The following is an 18,108-nucleotide window of genomic DNA, read 5'->3' as shown; positions in this document are numbered from 1 at the left end:
GACCACAGTGTGTGTAGGCCGTGCTGTGTAACCCAGCTTCGCCAGCCCTACGGCAGGAACCTGCGGTCTGCAGTGAGGCCAGATCCCTGGCAGGTGCTTCTGCTGTGTCCTTTGCAGTCGTGCTCACAAACAGGGGCCCAGGCTGAATTTTGTAGTCATCTTGCTTGAGAGTTTGAAATGTTTGGGTTTCAACCCCCATCTTCAAAAGCGAGCACCCTGGAGAACCAAAGGGCCTTGTTTATGTTGACAAGGGACAAGGCAATGTGCAGAGCACGAACCCATCGATCGCTGCTTGGCCCCTTACTCTCAGCAAAGGTTGCCTGCTGTAAATTTTGTTCAGGCACCTCCTTTTCCAGCCTTAATCCCTGAATGTTCCTCCTCTTCTCCCTGCTAACGCAGGAGGTGATGCCTGGCCTGCCAGCCATGCGGAGCAGGTGTGGCTGGTGCTTTCTGTACCCTGGAGTCCGTGGCAGGAGAAGCAGCAGGGAGGCAGCCTGAGCTGGAGGTAGAGGCCATGTATCCTTTGTGCACCTCCCAGCCTGGAGCTGCCCCAGTCCAGTTTGAGGTGCCCTGCAGCAGGTGGAAGATGTCACCCCTCTCTCCTTGCCATGCATTCCTGACCTCTGAGCTGGCTTTGTGGCGGAGGCTGGGATGTAGCAGTCTGAGCCCACGCCCTTCTCTAGCAACCGAGTCAGATAAACGAAGTGAAAGATGCTGGTTTCACTGGGTGAGCTGGTTTTGGGGCTGTTGTCAACAGAGAAGCCCGTGGTGAGCTCTGCTCTCAGACTTGAGCTCAAAACCCCTCTAAAGCCTGGCCTATCCAGGCTTGCTGCAGTCAGCTGCCTCTCCTGTCCCACTTCGCTGGCACAGAGGAGTGCCAGGAAGGCTGCGCCGGGCTGACGCCTTGTGCTGTGGCCGTGGTGGGACACGTGGCCGTGGGACCATCCCAACAGGGACCTGGGGTTGGTGGTATTTAGTGCGCCGAGAGCTGAGGGCTGCCTACGCACTTGGGAGCAGGGACATACTGGCTTTGAGCCCTCTTGGTAAAAATGAGTGAAGCTGAGCTCTTTTATCTACTATATATATATATTTTATACCCTGTTATATATCTTATACCCTATATATATATATACTTGCAGCCTATGAGAGCTGGAGGAGTGCTTGTAGGGCTGCTCCGGGCATGGAGAGGGTCAGAGGGAAATAACCCAATGAGCTTTATTACTGCTGTTACCTTTGGTGAGTGCTGGATTAAGGTGAAGTCTTTCCTGTGATAACGCAGGATAACGCTGATGGGGCCCTGTCAGACTCTCCCACGGGATATGTGAACTCCAGGGGCACCTCCCTGGGTCACCAGAAACCCTGGAGTGGCCTTTGAATATTCTTGTATTCAAAACTACATCAACAACTTGAAAGCTGATGTTTTTGTAGTGCTTATCAGGGGCAAAGCCTGCAGTCAGGCAGTTTGAAATACTCTCTAATTACGTTGGGCAATAAAGCATTTAGCGAAGGTGCCTGAGCTGACCAAGCCGGTGCTGCACCTTGTTTGGAGAGCTTAAAAGGAACTTCTTTCAAAACAGAAGCAAATTGCATCTCCCAGAGGTTAATATTGTTGAATGTCAGAAGGGAGGAAGTCATAAAGGCAACACTGCTGCCTCCTGGCTCTGTTCCTGTTCCCCCAGCACTGCTGACAGCCCCCTCCCTAGGCTAGCAGATGCTCCCTTTCTCTTGCCTGCCTTTATTTTCCAGTACATTAAACAACCTTAAACCACTGAGCAAAGCTGCCAGCCAGATTCCTCCACATCCCAGGGTGCTCGGTCCTCCCGCTCTCAGGAGCTGATGGCTTCTGGGGCACCCATGATCTCTGTGAGTCTGGGGAAGGGTAGGGGCTTGGGCTGCTCTCACCAGTGCCCAGGAGTGAGGATCGTACAAAAAGCAGCTCTCCTTTTTTTCCTACTGAAATTTCCTTTAGCAGACAGCAATCAGAATGGGGTTGAACATTTTCTGGCTTTGCTCTTTTTTTAATTTTTTTTTTTTTTTTCTTTGAGGGAGCTATTGTTTATCAGTTATGGTGCCAAATTGTTCCAGATTTTATTTACGTTCCTTCAGTGTGACCTATTTCTAAATTTAATCACCTTGTGCAGCCATATGATGGGGCGTCTGGGTAAATCAGGGCTGGAAATAGCTTCCTGGGGCATGTGATGGGCTCTGCAGCCGGAGGAGCTACAGGGAAGGGGGAGAGCTGGTGCTCCTCTGGCAGAAGTCTGGTCTTCAGTCCTCTCCACCCTGCTACCACGGTGCAGAAGCTGCTTTTTCTTCCCCAAATCACCGCTGGAGCTGCTCTTATGGCTCTTTTCAACTTGGTTTAAACACGCTGGGGTTGGCTGGGCAGCACTTCGCCCGTCTCTGCATCACCAAGGTTGGGTTTGCTGCTCTCCGCAGACACGAGGCGTGCAGGGCGCTGAGCGCTGGGCTCTTGCTCCCAGTTAGTGGAGAGACCCTTGGGCTGAAACCAGAGTGCAAATCTGACAGGATTTGTTTGCTCTAGCTGGTGTCTCAGGTACGTGCAGGCGCGCAGACGCCTCCACCTTGCCTCTGTCATCTGCTATTGCTCTGTGGCACGAGGGCAAGGGCGGGAGCGTGCCAGGAGGACGTGGCTTGGACTTTGCTCTGCTGGTCGCTCCCCTTCTGCAGGTCCATTACTGCTTCTCCAAGTAGACAGGTTAACTTGGGTTTGGCCTGGGATGCCTCTGGGCTCTTCCAGCAGTGCTGTAACCACAAAATTACACCAAGTCTGTCGGCTTTTTTTGGGTGTTTTGCTTTGTTTTCCTAACACCTAGAAGCACCCATCTGCTGAGGGGAACAGGAACAGAGGTGATAACTGCTTTGTTAAGGGCATGGAGAACTGGCATGGGAGTTTCCACATAGTGCTGGCATTGGTGTCACCAAAAGGGTGGGGAAAAATTAGAGGGGACAGAAAAAGAAAAAAGTCGTTGCTGGTTGAGGGCTGGACAACATGGCTTATGCTGGGATTTGGGTCTCAGGACATTTAGATAACTGAAAAGAGAAAGAGGTGTATTTGATTAAGGGGCAAAAGTATTTTTCAGGAAGTATTGTGGGTATTTAGAGGGCAGTCTCTTGCCCTGGAGAGAAGGAAACAAGCTCCTGAAGACCAGGTTGGGGCTCATTGTGCAGAGTAGTGGTTTCAAGAGCCAAGCTGGGCGAGTGGTGTCATCTGTTCCTGTCCTAAGCACTGATGCCGAGGGAGGGAGCACTCTGGGGATGGTCTCATGCCAAAAGAAACAATCCAGATGGATGAGAAGTAGGATAACGGCATAACTGGGATAGTGGGAGAGCTTTAGTGCTCTCCTGTCCAAGGCAGGGGGGTGCTTTTGGAAGCAGCTACATGGAGCTGGGGTGCAAGGGAAGAGTCAGCTCTACCCACAGGGATTTTACTCCCTGCTGTGGCAATAATTGAGTTGGGACCCCAGTAACCTCGAGTGAGGAGATGTTTGGGTCGTGGGTAATGACCCTATCACCTCTCCTCTTTCCCTAGTCATGGGACATCTTCTTCCGCAACGCCAACGCTGGAGCTGCTCCAGGCACCGCTTACCAAAGCCCCCCTCCACTGAGTACCAGCCTTTCCACGCTGTCCCAAGCCCAGTTCCTGGTTCAAGCACAGCCCAACGTAGATAAACTGGTGGAGGACCATCTTGCAGTACAATCTCTCATCAGGGCGTATCAGGTAAGGAGATGGGCTTTGCGCCCGGGGGGGCATGGCTTCAGTAGAGGGGCATGCGGTGGCCGAGACTTTGTGCAGTTGATGCGTGTGTTTCGCATGGAGGGTGTGCAGGATGCGTGCTGGGCTGCCTGGTTTGTAACAGGAGTTGCTGATCTGTTGGGGCAGAAGCTCAGCTGATGCTTTGCTGGACAAAGGAAGATTAAAGCTATTCTCACCCAAACAGAGCCATTACAGTGGCAGGGAGGGGGAGGTCTTCTCTGCACAGGGTGGTTTGCTGGCTTCTGGAATGATGCTCCTGTGCTGTGGGCTCTTACCGTGCTCAGCAGCGGTGAGGGATGCTCATTCTGCTTCCCCCACGTTGCTGAGAGAATTTCTGAAATCCTGAAAATAAAAGCGCAGGAGACATTTCCTTGTGATTTGCAACCTGCAAGGGTGCTACTGGGTTGAAAATCAGACCAAAGTCAGCCTTCCAGGAGAAACAAGTTTTGAGCAGGAGGTGACCAACCAATATTTTAACTTGAGAGAACATTTAAATGTGTTTGTACATCTGTGTCATCCTTTCACCTTTGGTTGCACCCTGGTTTGTCAGCTGTGGGGGCTCTCGTGGGGGTTGTGGTGAGAAGGTAACAGACCCAGGTGCTGTGGAGGTGTGACCATGGTCACGTCACCTGTTCCTGTAAAGAAGTGCCCGCTGCACGTTGTGTTCCTGCTCAGGTATGGGGAAAATCCAATGTACAAGGCCACAGGTTAAGGAGAGAACTGCAGCACTGGGTGAGTCCAAAGGTGTGCCCAGCCTTGGACCTGCTCTCTGGCTTGAAGAAAGTGCCCCCGCCCTGCGCACCTCTGCAGCCGAGGTCCTGACGTCAACGCTGGGCACCGCCCGGCTTTTCTCTAAGAAGGGAAAGCTGGGACATGTTTGTGAGGACTTCAATCTTCCATCGTGGCTGATTTCATGGGAGGTGACCACCCTGCCAGCTCTCCAGTTCAGGTGGATCCTGGTGGGCCATTTCTAGAGGCCGTGCAGCTCTCCCTGGGGGAACAAGCAGGCAGATGCCAAGTTCAAACAAGCAGTGACTGGTGTAGTTGGAGGCAGCAGCTCTTAAGTCAGCGATTTGAACGCAAAATCCATGAGCTCTTCTGCATTCCCATCATTTCCTCAGTCTCTGAATGGCAGTGCTGGGAGGTGATTGCTCTTGGATGTATTTTTCTAAGCTATCTGCAGTGAGAAACCACCTCCCTCCCTACCCTGGTGTCGCCGTAGGGCTGTGGCTGCAGTGGGGTGTCCAGTGGGGGAAGCTGAGCACAGTGTGTGGAAGGTGAAAGAGTAGGAAGGCAGGAGGAGGCCCTGATGGGTAGTTTAAAACCATTACCCCTTGTCCTATTATTACAGGCCCTACTTAAAAGTTTGTCCCCATCTTTCTTCTAAGCTCCTTTAAGTACTGAAAGGCTGTGATAAGGTCTCCCTGGAGCCTTCTCCGGGCTGAACACCCCCAACTCTCTCAGCCTTTCTGCACAGGACAGGTGTTCCAGCCCTGGGATCATTTTTGTGGCCTCCTCTGGACCCACTCCAGCAGGACCACGTCTTTCTTGTGCTGGGGACCCCAGAGCTGGGTGCAGTGGTCCAGGTGGGGTCTCGGGAGAGCAGAGGGGCAGAATCGTCTCCCTGGACCTGCTGGGCACTCTGCTTTTGATGCAGCCCAGGGTATGGTTGACTTTCTGGGCTGTGAGTGCACGATGCTGACTCATATACAGTTTTTCATCCACTACTACCCCCAAGTCCTTCTCTGCTCTCAATCCAGTCATCCCCCAGCCTGTATCCATGTTTGGGATTGCCCCAACCCAGGTGCAGGACATTACACTTAGCCTTTTTGAACTTCATGAGGTGTGCATGCACTCACTTCTCCAGCCTGTCAGGGCCCCTCTGGATGCCATCCCTTCCCTCTGGAGTATCAACCACCCCACTTGGCTCAGTGTCATCTACAGACTTGCTGAGGGTAAACTCAATCCCATTGTCCATGTCCCCGACAGAGATATTAAACAGCACTGACTGCTGAGGACACCACTCACCACTTCTCTCCTCTTGTATATTGAGCCATTGGCCATGACTCTTTTGAGTGTGACCACTGAGCCAATTCCTTCTCCACAAAGTGGTCCATCTGTCAAATCCACGTGTCTCCAGTTTAGAGACAAGGATGTTGTGTGGGACAGTGTCAAACACTTTGCACAAGTCCAGGCAGATGATGTCAGTCGCTCTTCCCTTACCCACCAACGCTGTAACCCTGTTGTAGAAGGCCACAAAGTTTGTCAGGCACGGTTCGGCCTTAGTGAACCTGTGTTGGCTGTTACCAATCCCCTCTGGTGCCTCAGCAGAGTTTCCAGGAGGGATCACCATGATCTTGCTGGGCACAGAGGTGAGACGGACTGAACTGTAGTTTCCCAGGTCTTCCTTTTTTCCCTTTTTAAAAATGGGGTTGTTTCCCCTTTTCCAGTCACTGGGAACTTCCCACCAGTCTGCCACGACTTTTTGAATATGATGTGTAGTGGCTGAGCTGCTTCATCTGAAAGTTCCCTCAGGACCTGCAGATGCATGCCTCCAAGTGCCATGAACTCATGCACCTTCAGGTTCCTTGGATAGTCTTGACCCTGATCTTCTGCAGTGGGTGATACTTCATGGTCCCAGTCCCTGGCTTTGGATTCTGTGAATTCTCTGCTAGTGCACTTGCCAGTGAAGACCGAAGGAAGAAAGTTAAGTACCTCAGCCTTCTCCATTTCAGTTGTAGCCAGGTCTCCTGTTTTGCTTGTTGGGGGAGTACAGTTTCTTCTTTCATCTTCCTTTCTTGTGCCATGTACCTTAAGAAACCTTTCTTGTTATTTTTCACATTCTAGCCACATTCAGCTCCAGCTGTGCCCTGGATTTCCTGATCCCTGCCCTGCACTCTTGGGCCATATCCCTATAATCTCCCCAGGATGTGTGTCCCTGCCTCTTTCTGTGTTTCAGTTTGGATAAGAGGTCTTGACTTAGCCAAGCTGGCCTCCTGTCTCCCCTGCCTGACTCCTTGCATGTCGGGACTTAGAGCTCTCACACCCTAAGAAAAAGGTAAATATCTCTCAGCTTTTGTTCACTCCTTTTCCTCCGAGGGCAGTTTCCCAAGAGGTACCATGCACTAGTGCCCTAAACAGCTGAAAGTTTGCCTTTCTGAGGTTTAGGGTCCAGCCTCTACTTTTTACCCTTCCTCGACTGAGAATTCCACCAGGATGTGTTTGCTGCAGCCCAGGCTGCCTCCAGTCTTGACCCCTCTGATAAGTTCTTCTGAATTAGTGAGCAGCAGGTCCAGCAGTGCCTCTCCATCATCTCTATTAGGAAGTTGTCCTCAGCACACTTGTTTCCTGACTGCTTGCAGCTCACTGTGCCGCTTTGCCAGCAGATGTCCAGGTGGTTGAAGTCCGCTGTCAGGGTCAGGGCCTGCCAGCATGATGCTTCCTGCAAATATCTGCTGTGGTCTTGCTTTGGGTTGCAGGCTTCTTGTTTTGGCTTGTGTTGCATGTGGAGAATAACAAGCAGCATGACTCCAACGGGGGGAAAAGACCTTCTCCTTGCCCCAACACCGATTTGAGGAATTGCTGTGTACTTGCAAGCTGCCAAGTTGACCTCAAAGCCACTGGCTGATTGCCTGGTCCTGGTGAGAGCACCCTGGCCGTGGGGAGCAGTGTGGTGAGCTTATGTTCTGATGAAATGATGGGCTAGCCCCCGTGCTTTGTTGCAAGATGGACAAGTAAAAAGTTCCCAGACAAAGCTGGCCCAAAGAAGAGCTTTCCATGTGGCCACCAGTGCTCAGGGGCACATGGTCATCTGGCCCTGCAGAGAGCATGGGGGGGATCGGTGCTTTCTTAGCAATTTGCCTTAACGTTGGTGGCTGATTTCAGGCTCTTTGCCTGGTAAAACCACAAAAATCCTTTCCTGAAATCCCCTCGGGATACTCTGAATAGGAATTCCTTTCTGGTAAATAAGGTCAGATCAGTATGTCTGGTTTGTACAAGAGGTTTAGTAATCCCCTCATATTTGAGTGCTTTTTCTAGTTGATGGCTGGGAATATAATTTTCGCAGTGTAAAGAAGGCATTCCACCCCATACCATGGCAGGAGTGTTTCCTGTCCTGCTCCCAGCTGAGCCTGAAGCTTCAAGAGCAGCAGCTGTCAAGAAATAAACTGTGACTTGTCAATTGGAGGGTGCTGGCCACCGAGGTGAACTGAGTTTGCCCATCAAGATGTGCTGGGGTCCATCTGTGGGTATCTCCTCCTGTGAAAATCAAAACTCCTCATTACCTCTCGTTACTCTCTGTGGCTCCTGAAGTGGATCAAACGCAGCGTGGTGATTCCTGGCCTGACTGCTACCACCAGGAGCCATCAAGGCTCTCTTGGTGCCAAAGATCTTTGGTATTTCCACACCTGCCCTTTCCCCGCAGAGCAACATGAGTGACCCAGGTCCTGTTGCAGGTTCCTCTCTTCAAAGGATGCTGTGAGCTGCTGACCTCCGATAGCACAGACAGGCAGCTATTCCTCAGACACATTCCTCTGCCTTTCAGGAACTCCTGCTGCTGGTGGAAGTGTTTGTTTCCTCTGCCACGTTGGCAAGAGAGCACCTAGATCTGCGGAAATCTGGGAAACTGCCTCTTCATTTTCTATGATGCTTCGGAGGAAACCACCAGTGCGGAGTTACTGTGTCCATAGAGGGGAGGTTCTCGGGTTGGACACAGGGAAAGCAGTGGGAGACCCTTGGACCTCAATTCTGGAAGGGCTCTGCTGTGAAGGAGCTGGCCTTGCCCCACCGAAGCCTGTCTTGGGGCAGAGCAGAGCAATCCCTGTAGCTGGTGGCACTCACACCTACGTGCTGTAGTTGAAAGTAAACCCAACTTCTCCAGGCTGCAGCCAGAAACTGGGGTGGCTCTGCAGAAAATGTAAAGTGGGAAACTGTGCATAACTTTTTTTTTTTTTAAGGAATGTCTCTTCAATTAACTTGTTTTAATGACTAATTTGTGTTATTGCTTCCAGGTCAGGGGTCATCACATTGCAAAGCTTGATCCTCTCGGCATTAGTTGTGTAAATTTTGATGATGCGCCAGTAACTGTTTCTCCAAACGTCGGTGAGAATTACTCTGCAAATTAATTCTAATGTAATTTAACTTTTTTACCCCTCCCCTCTTTTGTTTCTCTCCCTTTCCCCTCTCTCTCTTGGTACCTGTTCTCCTTTCCATTCCTGGCCCATTTCATAGATTCGAGGGCATCATGTAGCACAACTCGACCCACTGGGCATCTTGGATGCAGATCTGGACTCCTCCCTTCCAGCTGATATTATCACATCCACAGACAAACTGGGTGAGGGCTTTGAGAGCAGTTAGTGCTGCATTGCTTGAGCTCCTCTCTTTCAGCTTTATAGGTAGATTGCTTCACCAGTAAGGGGGGAAAGGTCTTAAGTTTCCTTAGTAATGATCACTCTAAATTTATAGTCAACCAGCTGCTGCGGAGCAGTTCTGCCCCCCTCCGGCTGTCATGGCAAACGGGTCTTGTGCCAAAGCCCTGTTGCTCAGCTCATGTTTCTCCTCCAACCAGTGCCAATTAATTATGTCATTGAACTTGCTCATCCAGGGATGGAAGCAATTGCATCTCCTGGAAATGCAAAGCAGAGAGGTTTTGTGTTGGTGAGAGCTGGAGGTCTGTTCCCTCAGCTCCTCTTGCTGCTCTTGGGGACCCTGAAAGCTGGGGGGAATGGGCTGCTTTCATCTCTGTGGGGCTCAGAAGCACCTCTTGGGGTGCCCCTGTGACGATGCCCTGTCCTCCTTTGCTCCCAGCTTGCTGCAGCATCTGTAAATCTCTTTATTGCCCCTTTTTACTAAGACTGAGCTATGAGTCCCTGCCGGTGATCATAACAAGGAAGCTTTGGGATGTGTTCCCATCCAAGTAGAGAGGTGGAAATCCCAGTGCCTTCGAGTGAAAGATGCATGAGTGTTGCACAGAAGTGTGTGTGGTGCCTAGGACTTGAAATCCTAATCTGAAAGTGCTTAAACTCGGTACCTCTCAACGTGCTTTAGATTTGATCTCTAGTACGCTGCCATTCTTCTAGCTAGAATGAGGTTGCGGCGCTGAGCTCTGTCCCCTTGCTGGTGCTTTCCAAGGGTGGTTACCCCGGCACTGTGAGCGCTCAAGAGGCATGCTTCTAACTTAGAGTAGAGCAGCAGTAATGATTACTAACCTTGCACAACTGGAAGAGCTGATCAGAGTGTACAGTGCATGTGAATGATCTTGATTCCTTGTTCAGCTGCCAGCACAGGGATGCCAGCCCTGGACCTGCTGGACCTTCATACAGGGTTACATGTACTGGGAGTGGTTAGGGGAGGATTAGGTTCTAGTTGTCCCAGTTTACTGGGTGATGGAGAAGCTGCTCCATCCCAAGGTCTGGACTTCTGACGTGCTTGTCTGAAGGACCAAGCCCTGGCTGGGCCCTGGGATCCAGCTGGCTCTGGGTTGGAGCAAACCCTGTGCCTGGAAGATTTTGAAGGGGAAAGGTGGGGAGATGGTGGCCATGAACCCAGGCACAGGAGAGGACACAAGTGCTCATAGTCAGCACTGTGAGAGGAGCAGGGAGACTTTTTTAGGCGACTTTGAAGCCCCACCTAGAGGAAAGGGTGAGGAAAGCTTTTTCTAGCTCAGGGTTTTTGGCCTCTGCTATGGGCGCTACAGTCCCTTTGAAGCAGAAAGCAGAGGAGAGCCCTGAAGCCCTGTGCCTGGCAGATGTGTTACCCTTTGGAGAGAAGAGCAGGGTCTTGCATGAAAGCCAGAGCCGGGATGCTACAAATGGTTGCAGTGACTGCTCTTCCCTCACCAGAAAAGGGAGCCAGGTGTGGGGAGCAGAGTTATTGTGCTGCTCAGTAAGTCTCAGACTCAGAGAGCGGTCTGACCTTCAGAGGTCACCTAGTCCAACCCCCCTGCACAAGCAGGACACCTTCCACTAGCCCAGGTTGCCCAAAGCCCCATGGCTGTGAACCCTTCCAGGGAGGGGGCAGCCACAGCTTCTCTGGGCAACCTGTGCCAGGGCCTTGCCACCCTCAGAATAAAAAAACCCACTTTCTTCCTTATGTCCAATCTAAACCTCCCCTCTTCCACTTTAAAACTGTTGCCCCTTGTTCTGTCACTGCAGGCCCTGGTAAAGTCTCTCTCCATCTTACTCATAAGCCCCCTTTATACTCCAGAATGCCTCAGTAAGGTCTCCCTGGAGCCTTCTCCGGGCTGAACACCCCCAACTCTCTCAGCCTTTCTGCACAGGACAGGTGTTCCAGCCCTGGGATCATTTTTGTGGCCTCCTCTAGACCCACTCCAGCAGGACCACGTCTTTCTTGTGCTGGGGACCCCAGAGCTGGGTGCAGTGGTCCGGGTGGGGTCTCGGGAGAGCAGAGGGGCAGAATCGTCTCCCTGGACCTGCTGGGCACTCTGCTTTTGATGCAGCCCAGGGTATGGTTGACTTTCTGGGCTGGAAGTTCAAAGCTCATGTCCAGTTTGTCACCCACCAACATCTCCAAGTCCTTCTCTTCAGGGCTGCTCTCCATCCATCCATCTGTCCATCCCCCAGTCTGTGCTGGGACTAGGGATTGCCCTGACCCTTGCACTGGCCTTGTTGAACTTCATGAACTTCACATGGGCCCACTCCTCCAGCCTGTCAGGGTCCCTCTGGATGACATCCCTTCCCTTCAGCGTATCAGCTGCACCACTCAGCTTGGTGTCACCTGCAACCTAGCTGAGGGAGTCCTTGATCCCTCTGTCCGTGCCGTCGATGAAGGTACTAAGCCATATTGTCCCAGTACGGGCACTGCTGCTTACTGATTTCCACCTGGACACTGAACTCACAGGGCTGCTTCAGCGAGGAGGGTCAGTTCAAAGGGCTTTTCTTCTGCTTTGACCATGGCATTCCCCTGAAGCAAGGTGTGCTCCAGCAGTGCCCTTGCTTCAGAGGAAGATGAGCACGAAGCGATCCAAGAACAGGTCCTCCCTTGGAGCCCCAGCTGCAGAGCTGGGCTGACAGCGTCGTCACAGCTGTAACAGAACCTGGATAAAGCAGCATAAGCTCCATTTTTCCTGCTCCCCCAGGGTGAGCAGTCACGAGCCCAGCAGCGTGACCCAGCCTGGCTCGCTGTGGTGGAAAGTGTTCAAGCATGTCTGTAGGCATCAGCTGGAAGAGAATCTCAGCCTGTGATCTCCGTGTCTGAGCCAGGCGATAACTTTCATTTCTGTTTCTTCATGGCTTTCATACTAAGATATCTCTCATTGCGGTTCCTGGCGTTGATTTAATTACCAGGAACCCTTGAATTTGTAGGAAATAATGAGTCCTGTGAACAAGCTACGCTGGTATCAGCCCCGAGCTCATGCTGGGGTTGTGTTCCGTGGTAGGACCCCAGTCTCAGATGGCTGTGTCTAATTGAAGGAGGCTTTATTATCTTGCTGTAAGTATTATTTATACTGAATAGACTTTCCTCTGGTATCCTTATCCTGGAAAACCTCATCTGGTCAATCCTAAAATACAACTTGGCGAACATAGCTTGCGAACAAGGCTCAGCAAGAGGAGAGGAGAGCAGCGCTGGCGCAGAGCGTGGGCAGAGTTCTGGCCGAGCCCAAGATCGAATGTTGCTTGCTTGTGGCAGAGAAAGCCAATTTCTAAGCAGATCCTGCTGGCTTTTTTTGCTTTGAGAGAGTATTTCTTAACACTTGACAGAGCAGTTAATAACAGGAGTGGTTTTGAAACTTGGAAACAATATTGTTTCCTCTTTCTGAGCAGTAAAATCCTTAAAAGTCAGCCTTTGTGGTGTGAGCTCTGCTGCCAACATCTTAAACTGTGGCTGGGCAGTGCTGTAATTCAAAGGAGTTGCATGGTTAATCTCAGAAATGGATCTTTCTTCTCAATTGCCTTTTGTTTAGCAACTGGTTTGTGTCTGTTTTGGAAGCTCTCTTCGGATTAAGTAGTGTTAGTTCTGCAGAAAATGTAAAGGGGAGAAAGCCTGCCTGGGGGTACTTGGTCTGATGAGTGGTGGGGCTGGAGCCTCCAAATTCGTCTTTCTCTTGTCTTTTCTTTTAAAAAAACAAACTAATATCTTCCTGGTCTTCTACTGCAGCTGATCTGGCACGGTAAGTGGTGTAAAACAAGGACAAAGATGACCACAGGGACTTGATGTGACCTGTCCAGGAAATAATACGTTAGTGTGCTGAAATCCAGGTGGTGTGTCCAAACGAGTGTCCGTCTGTCCATGTCTTTCTGCGGAAGGCAGCTGCTGCTCAGGGGAATTGATGGAAATCGTTCCCTGCTCGGGAAGAGCCAGGCAAGCCCCTGCGGGGAGGTGGACTGGGAGTGCTGCCCCCTCCCCTTCCCCCAGTTTGAGGCCTTGCTAACTGAATGTCTCACTTAAACGTATGATTGTTCCCCGCTGACTAAAAGGAGAAGTGTTTCCAAAGCCTTTCTTGTAACCCAGGTGAGATTGAGGCACTCAGGTCACCTAACCTTGACTCTGGTGACGCACGCTGCCTGCTGCTCGGGCAGCCCTGCCTGCATCTGGCACGGCATCCCAGCGCTCCCACCTGCCTGTGCCTGCCTCACCGTTGGTCTTCCTCATTAACAGCCTGCTCATTAACACCCCGATCCCCCTTCTGCCTGTGTGTAGGTAGCAGCAGTGCCTCCTTGGGAGTGACCTTGAAATCCTCCCGGTAGCAACGAGCAGAGCAAAACCCTGCGGGAGCAGATGTGGGAGGCAGCTCCCTGCTCTGCAGAGGATAATGCTCCCCTTGATGCCGCTCGGTGGGAAGATGCCTTTTGGTCGTAGCAGGTGAAGATGCCGTGCCGGGAGGTCTCCCTCTCCCATGAGGTGTGCCCGTGAGAGGAGATCTCAAACCATGCAGCTCAACTGCTCCCCAGTGTCTGATGCCCTCCGCTCCCTCCCTGCTCCTCCCTCCTCTCACCAGACTTTCCACTGGGATTTCTTTTCCGCCTAGTGCGTAGTCATCCTCCATTCCAACCCTTTTGCCTCTGATGTTTTTTGACTGTATTTTAAATACTGTATTTTTTTGACTTGTGCTTTCCATGACTAGTTTTCACGGTTCCAGAGGTTTTTTTTTTTACTAACTTTGACTGCGTCTCTCTATCTTCTCCCTTTCTGCACCCCCCTCCCTGCCCACCCCAGATCTCGCAGTGTTCAAGGAGCGGCTGAGAGTGTTAACAGTAGGAGGTATGCAATTAATGAGCCTTTAACCCTCTGGAGTGCAGGACTCTCTTTGAATAGGTTATTCTGGGCATGAACCAAGCCGGTAAAGCGGTCCCCTCCCATCTCACACCACTCTAGAGTTTTGTAACATGTTTATTTTAAATTTGTCCCACTAGAAGTCTCAATGTAGGCGCATGGTTAGTGATGCTTCACCTGTAGTGATCCCAATTTAGAGCTTTGCTGGCCTTTTCCATACTGTGTGTTTGCATGCTTAGCTTGCTAGAGTACACGTTTTGTTGTGAAAATTAATTTTACGAGGCCTCAATCTCCCCGATGGGTTTGAGTCTCCTAAAAATCCAAGCTGTCTTTTCCTGACTCTCCCTTGGTTTTGTTGCGGTGAAAATTTGGCAGCTCATCCTTAGCCTTCCTCCCTATCTGATGGTATTGCTGCCTATAAATACTGAGCACTGTCAAAAAAAGCTGTCAGGCTGCAGCAAAGCAGAAGCAGAAATGCTTAGAGCCCTGAAAACTCCTTGTAAAATCTGATACCCCCAAAGTGTGCCTGTCTTCAAACCAGTGTGGCAGAGACAGCCGAAGCCCTGTGCCACGGGGCTGGGAGCTGCAGCAGATTAACAAGGCTTCCCTGAAACCTCCAGCCGGCAGTTTATCTGGGATACTGTGTACTAATGCTGCCTCTCTCCAGGACTTCTGTTTGGATAGGAACTACAGAGAAGTCCTGGAGACACGGAGGCCAAACCCTCAGCTCCTTCCATCTGTGGTTCAGTGCCCCCAGGCCTGGCCCTCGCACTCCCCTGGGTCTAGCTTAATTCCTTCTTGGGACTAGTGGCAACCAGGAGGGTGATGTGGGCAGAGGAGAGGATGAATGATGGTGGCACCCAGGAAAACCGAGCCTGCTCTTGGGTGTTCCCAGCCTCTGGCAAGCACCGTCCTTGGAAGTTGCACAGGGAGGAGTTGTGGCCAGCCCTGTTGTCAGCTTGTCTTCCATTCCTGACCAGAGAGCAAGGGTTAGACTCTTAAGATTAAGTTCAAGGAGGGCCAGCTCTGGAGAGGGGGCTATTTTTGCCTCCCTTTGCCTGGAGGAAGGTGGGTTACGCTGTTCTGCAGTGTTTAGGGGGGTGGCATCCCCCGAACCCTTCCTAGAAGAAACTCCAGCAGGGGCGTTGGGCTGGTTTGGAGGGAGCTGGAAGGGGTGGTGGTAACTCTGCCTCTTCTGTGGCTCCTGCCCTGGGTTAGAAAACACTGTGAAACCTGGCTCTGTTGGGAGTTTGGGAGGGATGAACAGGGAAGATGCTGGGACTCTAGGCTGGCAGTGGGCAGCTTCACTCCACCCTCTTTCCAGCCAAGCTCCTGCTTCAGAAGGGTCTTGGGACTCCCCAGTCCCCTCCCCAGCTCTGCTTCTGCCTTGCTGCATCAGTCCAGCGAGTTCATTGTCCCTCCTCCTCCGTGCCTCAGTTTCCCCAAAGAAAACCGTGAACTTCAGCAGGCCCTGAGGCACCTCCGATGGCTTTGAGGTACCGAGGAGCTACTGCGGGCCCTGGCAGGGACCTTGCCATGCTGTGACAGCAGCAGACGGTGGCAGCAGGGCTCATCTGCAGCAATTAAACCCGATGGTTGGCTCTGAGCCTGCTCGGCACCTTCTCCAGGCACAGCTCAGCTCCCCACAGCCCCACGTGCTGCAAGTAGGAGCTGCCTACGAACCGCGAGGTGCCAGCACCAAAAAGGAGGGGGTTTGCTGAGCAGAGCTAGGCTAAACCCCTAATTAAAAAGCTGTTAATTGGGGTAAGAGGGTATCTGGGCAGCAAAACCCCTGAGGGGCTGGCTGGCTGCCCTGCTCCGGGCTGAGCTATTCAGGAGAGTCCGTTGCAGAGCCCTGACGCTGTTTTCTCTTGCTTCTCTTTCTCTCCCTCTTTGGGGTTTGTCTGTTGTAACTGTTTCCTTCTCCACACTGACTCTTCATTTTTAATTCCCACCATGTGGTGACACCTCTGTTGTGCTCGGTGCTTCTCAATTCCTGTTTCTTTCCTCTCCCCTTCGTTATAATTTGTGGTGTATTTTTTGCGTTCTTGGGGCTACAAACTTCCTGACTCTCACCCTGGATTTTAATTGCCAATTTACATGTGTATATGTATTGCTTTGTGTTCTGTTTCCTGCGTTACCTTTTGTAATAACCTTGTTGTTCTGTGCTTAATGTCTTTTTGTTTAATTATGGCTTGGTTTTTATCCATATAAACCTCCTTCATGCTTATTTTTGGTTTTGTGCTGCTTTTTTTTTTTTTTTTTTTTTGTCCCTTCCCCACCTCTCCCAAATGTACCCGGTCCCTGCGTGACGGTGTCCCCCCATCCCCTTTCCTTCCTTCTCTCTCTTGCTTTCGCTTGTCCCACCCATGAAAAATCCTGCAGGCTTTTACGGGCTGGATGAATCTGACCTCGACAAGGTCTTCCACTTACCCACAACAACTTTCATTGGTGGAAATGAATCGGCTCTTCCACTCCGGGAAATCATCCGTCGGCTGGAGGTGAGGAGGGCAGGGAGGCCTGTTTGCAGGCTGGGTCAGGGGCAGAGCAGTTGCTTTTTGAAGGTCTTGGGCCGCTGCTGCCCGCAGCCTGGGCCAACCTGAAGATTTGAAGCTTTCCAGGTTGGGAGCTGCTCCTCAGCACTTGCCCCACTCGTAGCAGTGTGTTACCTGCTCATCTCTGTTTGCCTTCAGCTTCATGCTGCACTGGGGCAATGCATTGGGTCTACCCAAGGCGGAGCAAATCCCAGGCAACTAAATATTGCGGTTTTGGAAACTTCTCTGGCTGTGTTTTCCAGTTCAAAGCAGCAAATGGTGCTGGGAGATCCCAGGAGCAGGCTGGAGGCAGGTGATGCTCACCTCCAGGCACTGCAGTAGTGCTGCTGCCCTGTGTGGTGGCCCCTTGGAGGGTCTCTGTGCAGGAGCAGCACCAATCCGGGGCCGGGGCTTCCAGCTCATGCAGCTGGTTCCCCTTTCTTGCCAAATTTCATGCCCTGCTCTGCCTGGTCTCAGAGCACAGATGGCTCTCAGGGAGGCTGCAGGCTTGCTCAGAAGGTCTCTGCTGAGACAAGTTGACCTTGGGAAGAAGCAAAACTGTGTCAATGTCTTAGATAAGCTGCAGGAACAGGCTCCTTATTTGTTGGGGGAGGTTGTTTTGCTGATTCTCTTCCCACCATGTGAAGTGAGGTTTGTGGATCTGGTCACAGCTGATGCCACCAAGAGGGAAAATCTCGCCTCTGAGGTGGGTGCAAAGGGCTCCCCCCTGGGCCCTCAGGGAAAGGGAATTAAACATTTTGATGCTGGGTCATGTGCAGGGTCCAAGCTGCCCAGAAACATCCCAGGACATCCCCTGCAGTGTCCCCTTTCCTGGGAAGACAGCTCAAACCAGGGTCCCAGAACAGGGCTGAGAGAGGACCAGCTGCTGGGCACTGCTCACGCGTGTCCCCGGGCTGCCGGCACGGGCAGTGCTTGCCCACGTTCAGGCAGGGCAGCGTGGCTGCCAGGCAGGAGGGTTTGTCTCTGCCAGTGCAGGAGGGCTCTTTGTCCTGCTGAAAGGTTAGAGGGGAATGAAAGAACCCTGGCACGGTGGTCCCAGTACGATGCCTGTCTTCTTTACTGGGGGTGAGGAGGTGCTGAAGGCTCTTGTTTCATGGCCCTTCCTGTCCCTTCGGGGCAGATGGCGTACTGCCAGCACATCGGGGTGGAGTTCATGTTCATCAACGACTTGGAGCAGTGCCAGTGGATCCGGCAGAAGTTTGAGACCCCTGGCATCATGCAGTTCACCAATGAAGAGAAACGCACGCTGCTGGCCAGGCTGGTCCGCTCTACCAGGTACCCTGGGGGGTTCTTCACCTTCTCCTTATCTCCCCTTGCTGCCAGGGGTGGTTTGCTCACAGCCAGAGCGACGTGGTCGCCACCTGAGTCACATCTTGACGTCATCTGTCATGGCTGGCTGAATCAGCAGGGTGACGCCAGTGAGCTGCTGGGCTGGCAGGCTCAGGTGCTGGCAAAGAGCCTGAAAACATGGATGATCCTGAAAGAAAAGGTCTAAAAATAAGGTTTAAGTGCAACACAGTGTTGGGGTGGGGGAGCAGCCAGCTG

General features: G+C 51.9%; 1 protein-coding gene across 3 annotated transcripts in view; it reads left to right on the top strand.

Moving 5' to 3' along the window:
- Positions 1-18,108, top strand: part of OGDH (oxoglutarate dehydrogenase) — a 36,028-nt gene that overhangs the window by 6,784 nt on the left and 11,136 nt on the right. Inside the window, exons 3-7 of one of the 3 annotated variants that reach the window (XM_074928699.1) lie at positions 3,554-3,742; positions 9,008-9,110; positions 13,952-13,996; positions 16,394-16,509; positions 17,684-17,838. In XM_074928699.1, coding sequence (XP_074784800.1) covers positions 3,554-3,742; positions 9,008-9,110; positions 13,952-13,996; positions 16,394-16,509; positions 17,684-17,838 — 608 coding nt within the window. Of the gene's footprint in view, positions 1-3,553; positions 3,743-8,787; positions 8,879-9,007; positions 9,111-13,951; positions 13,997-16,393; positions 16,510-17,683; positions 17,839-18,108 lie in introns of all 3 variants that reach the window. The other 2 variants (XM_074928700.1, XM_074928701.1) reach the window with 2 other exon arrangements.

Source organism: Athene noctua, chromosome 28 (genome assembly GCF_965140245.1).
Source record: "Athene noctua chromosome 28, bAthNoc1.hap1.1, whole genome shotgun sequence".
In the NCBI taxonomy this organism is placed as follows: Eukaryota; Metazoa; Chordata; class Aves; order Strigiformes; family Strigidae; genus Athene; species Athene noctua.
Note: the sequence above shows the minus strand (reverse complement) of the source record. Positions and strands in the feature narration are given on the sequence as shown.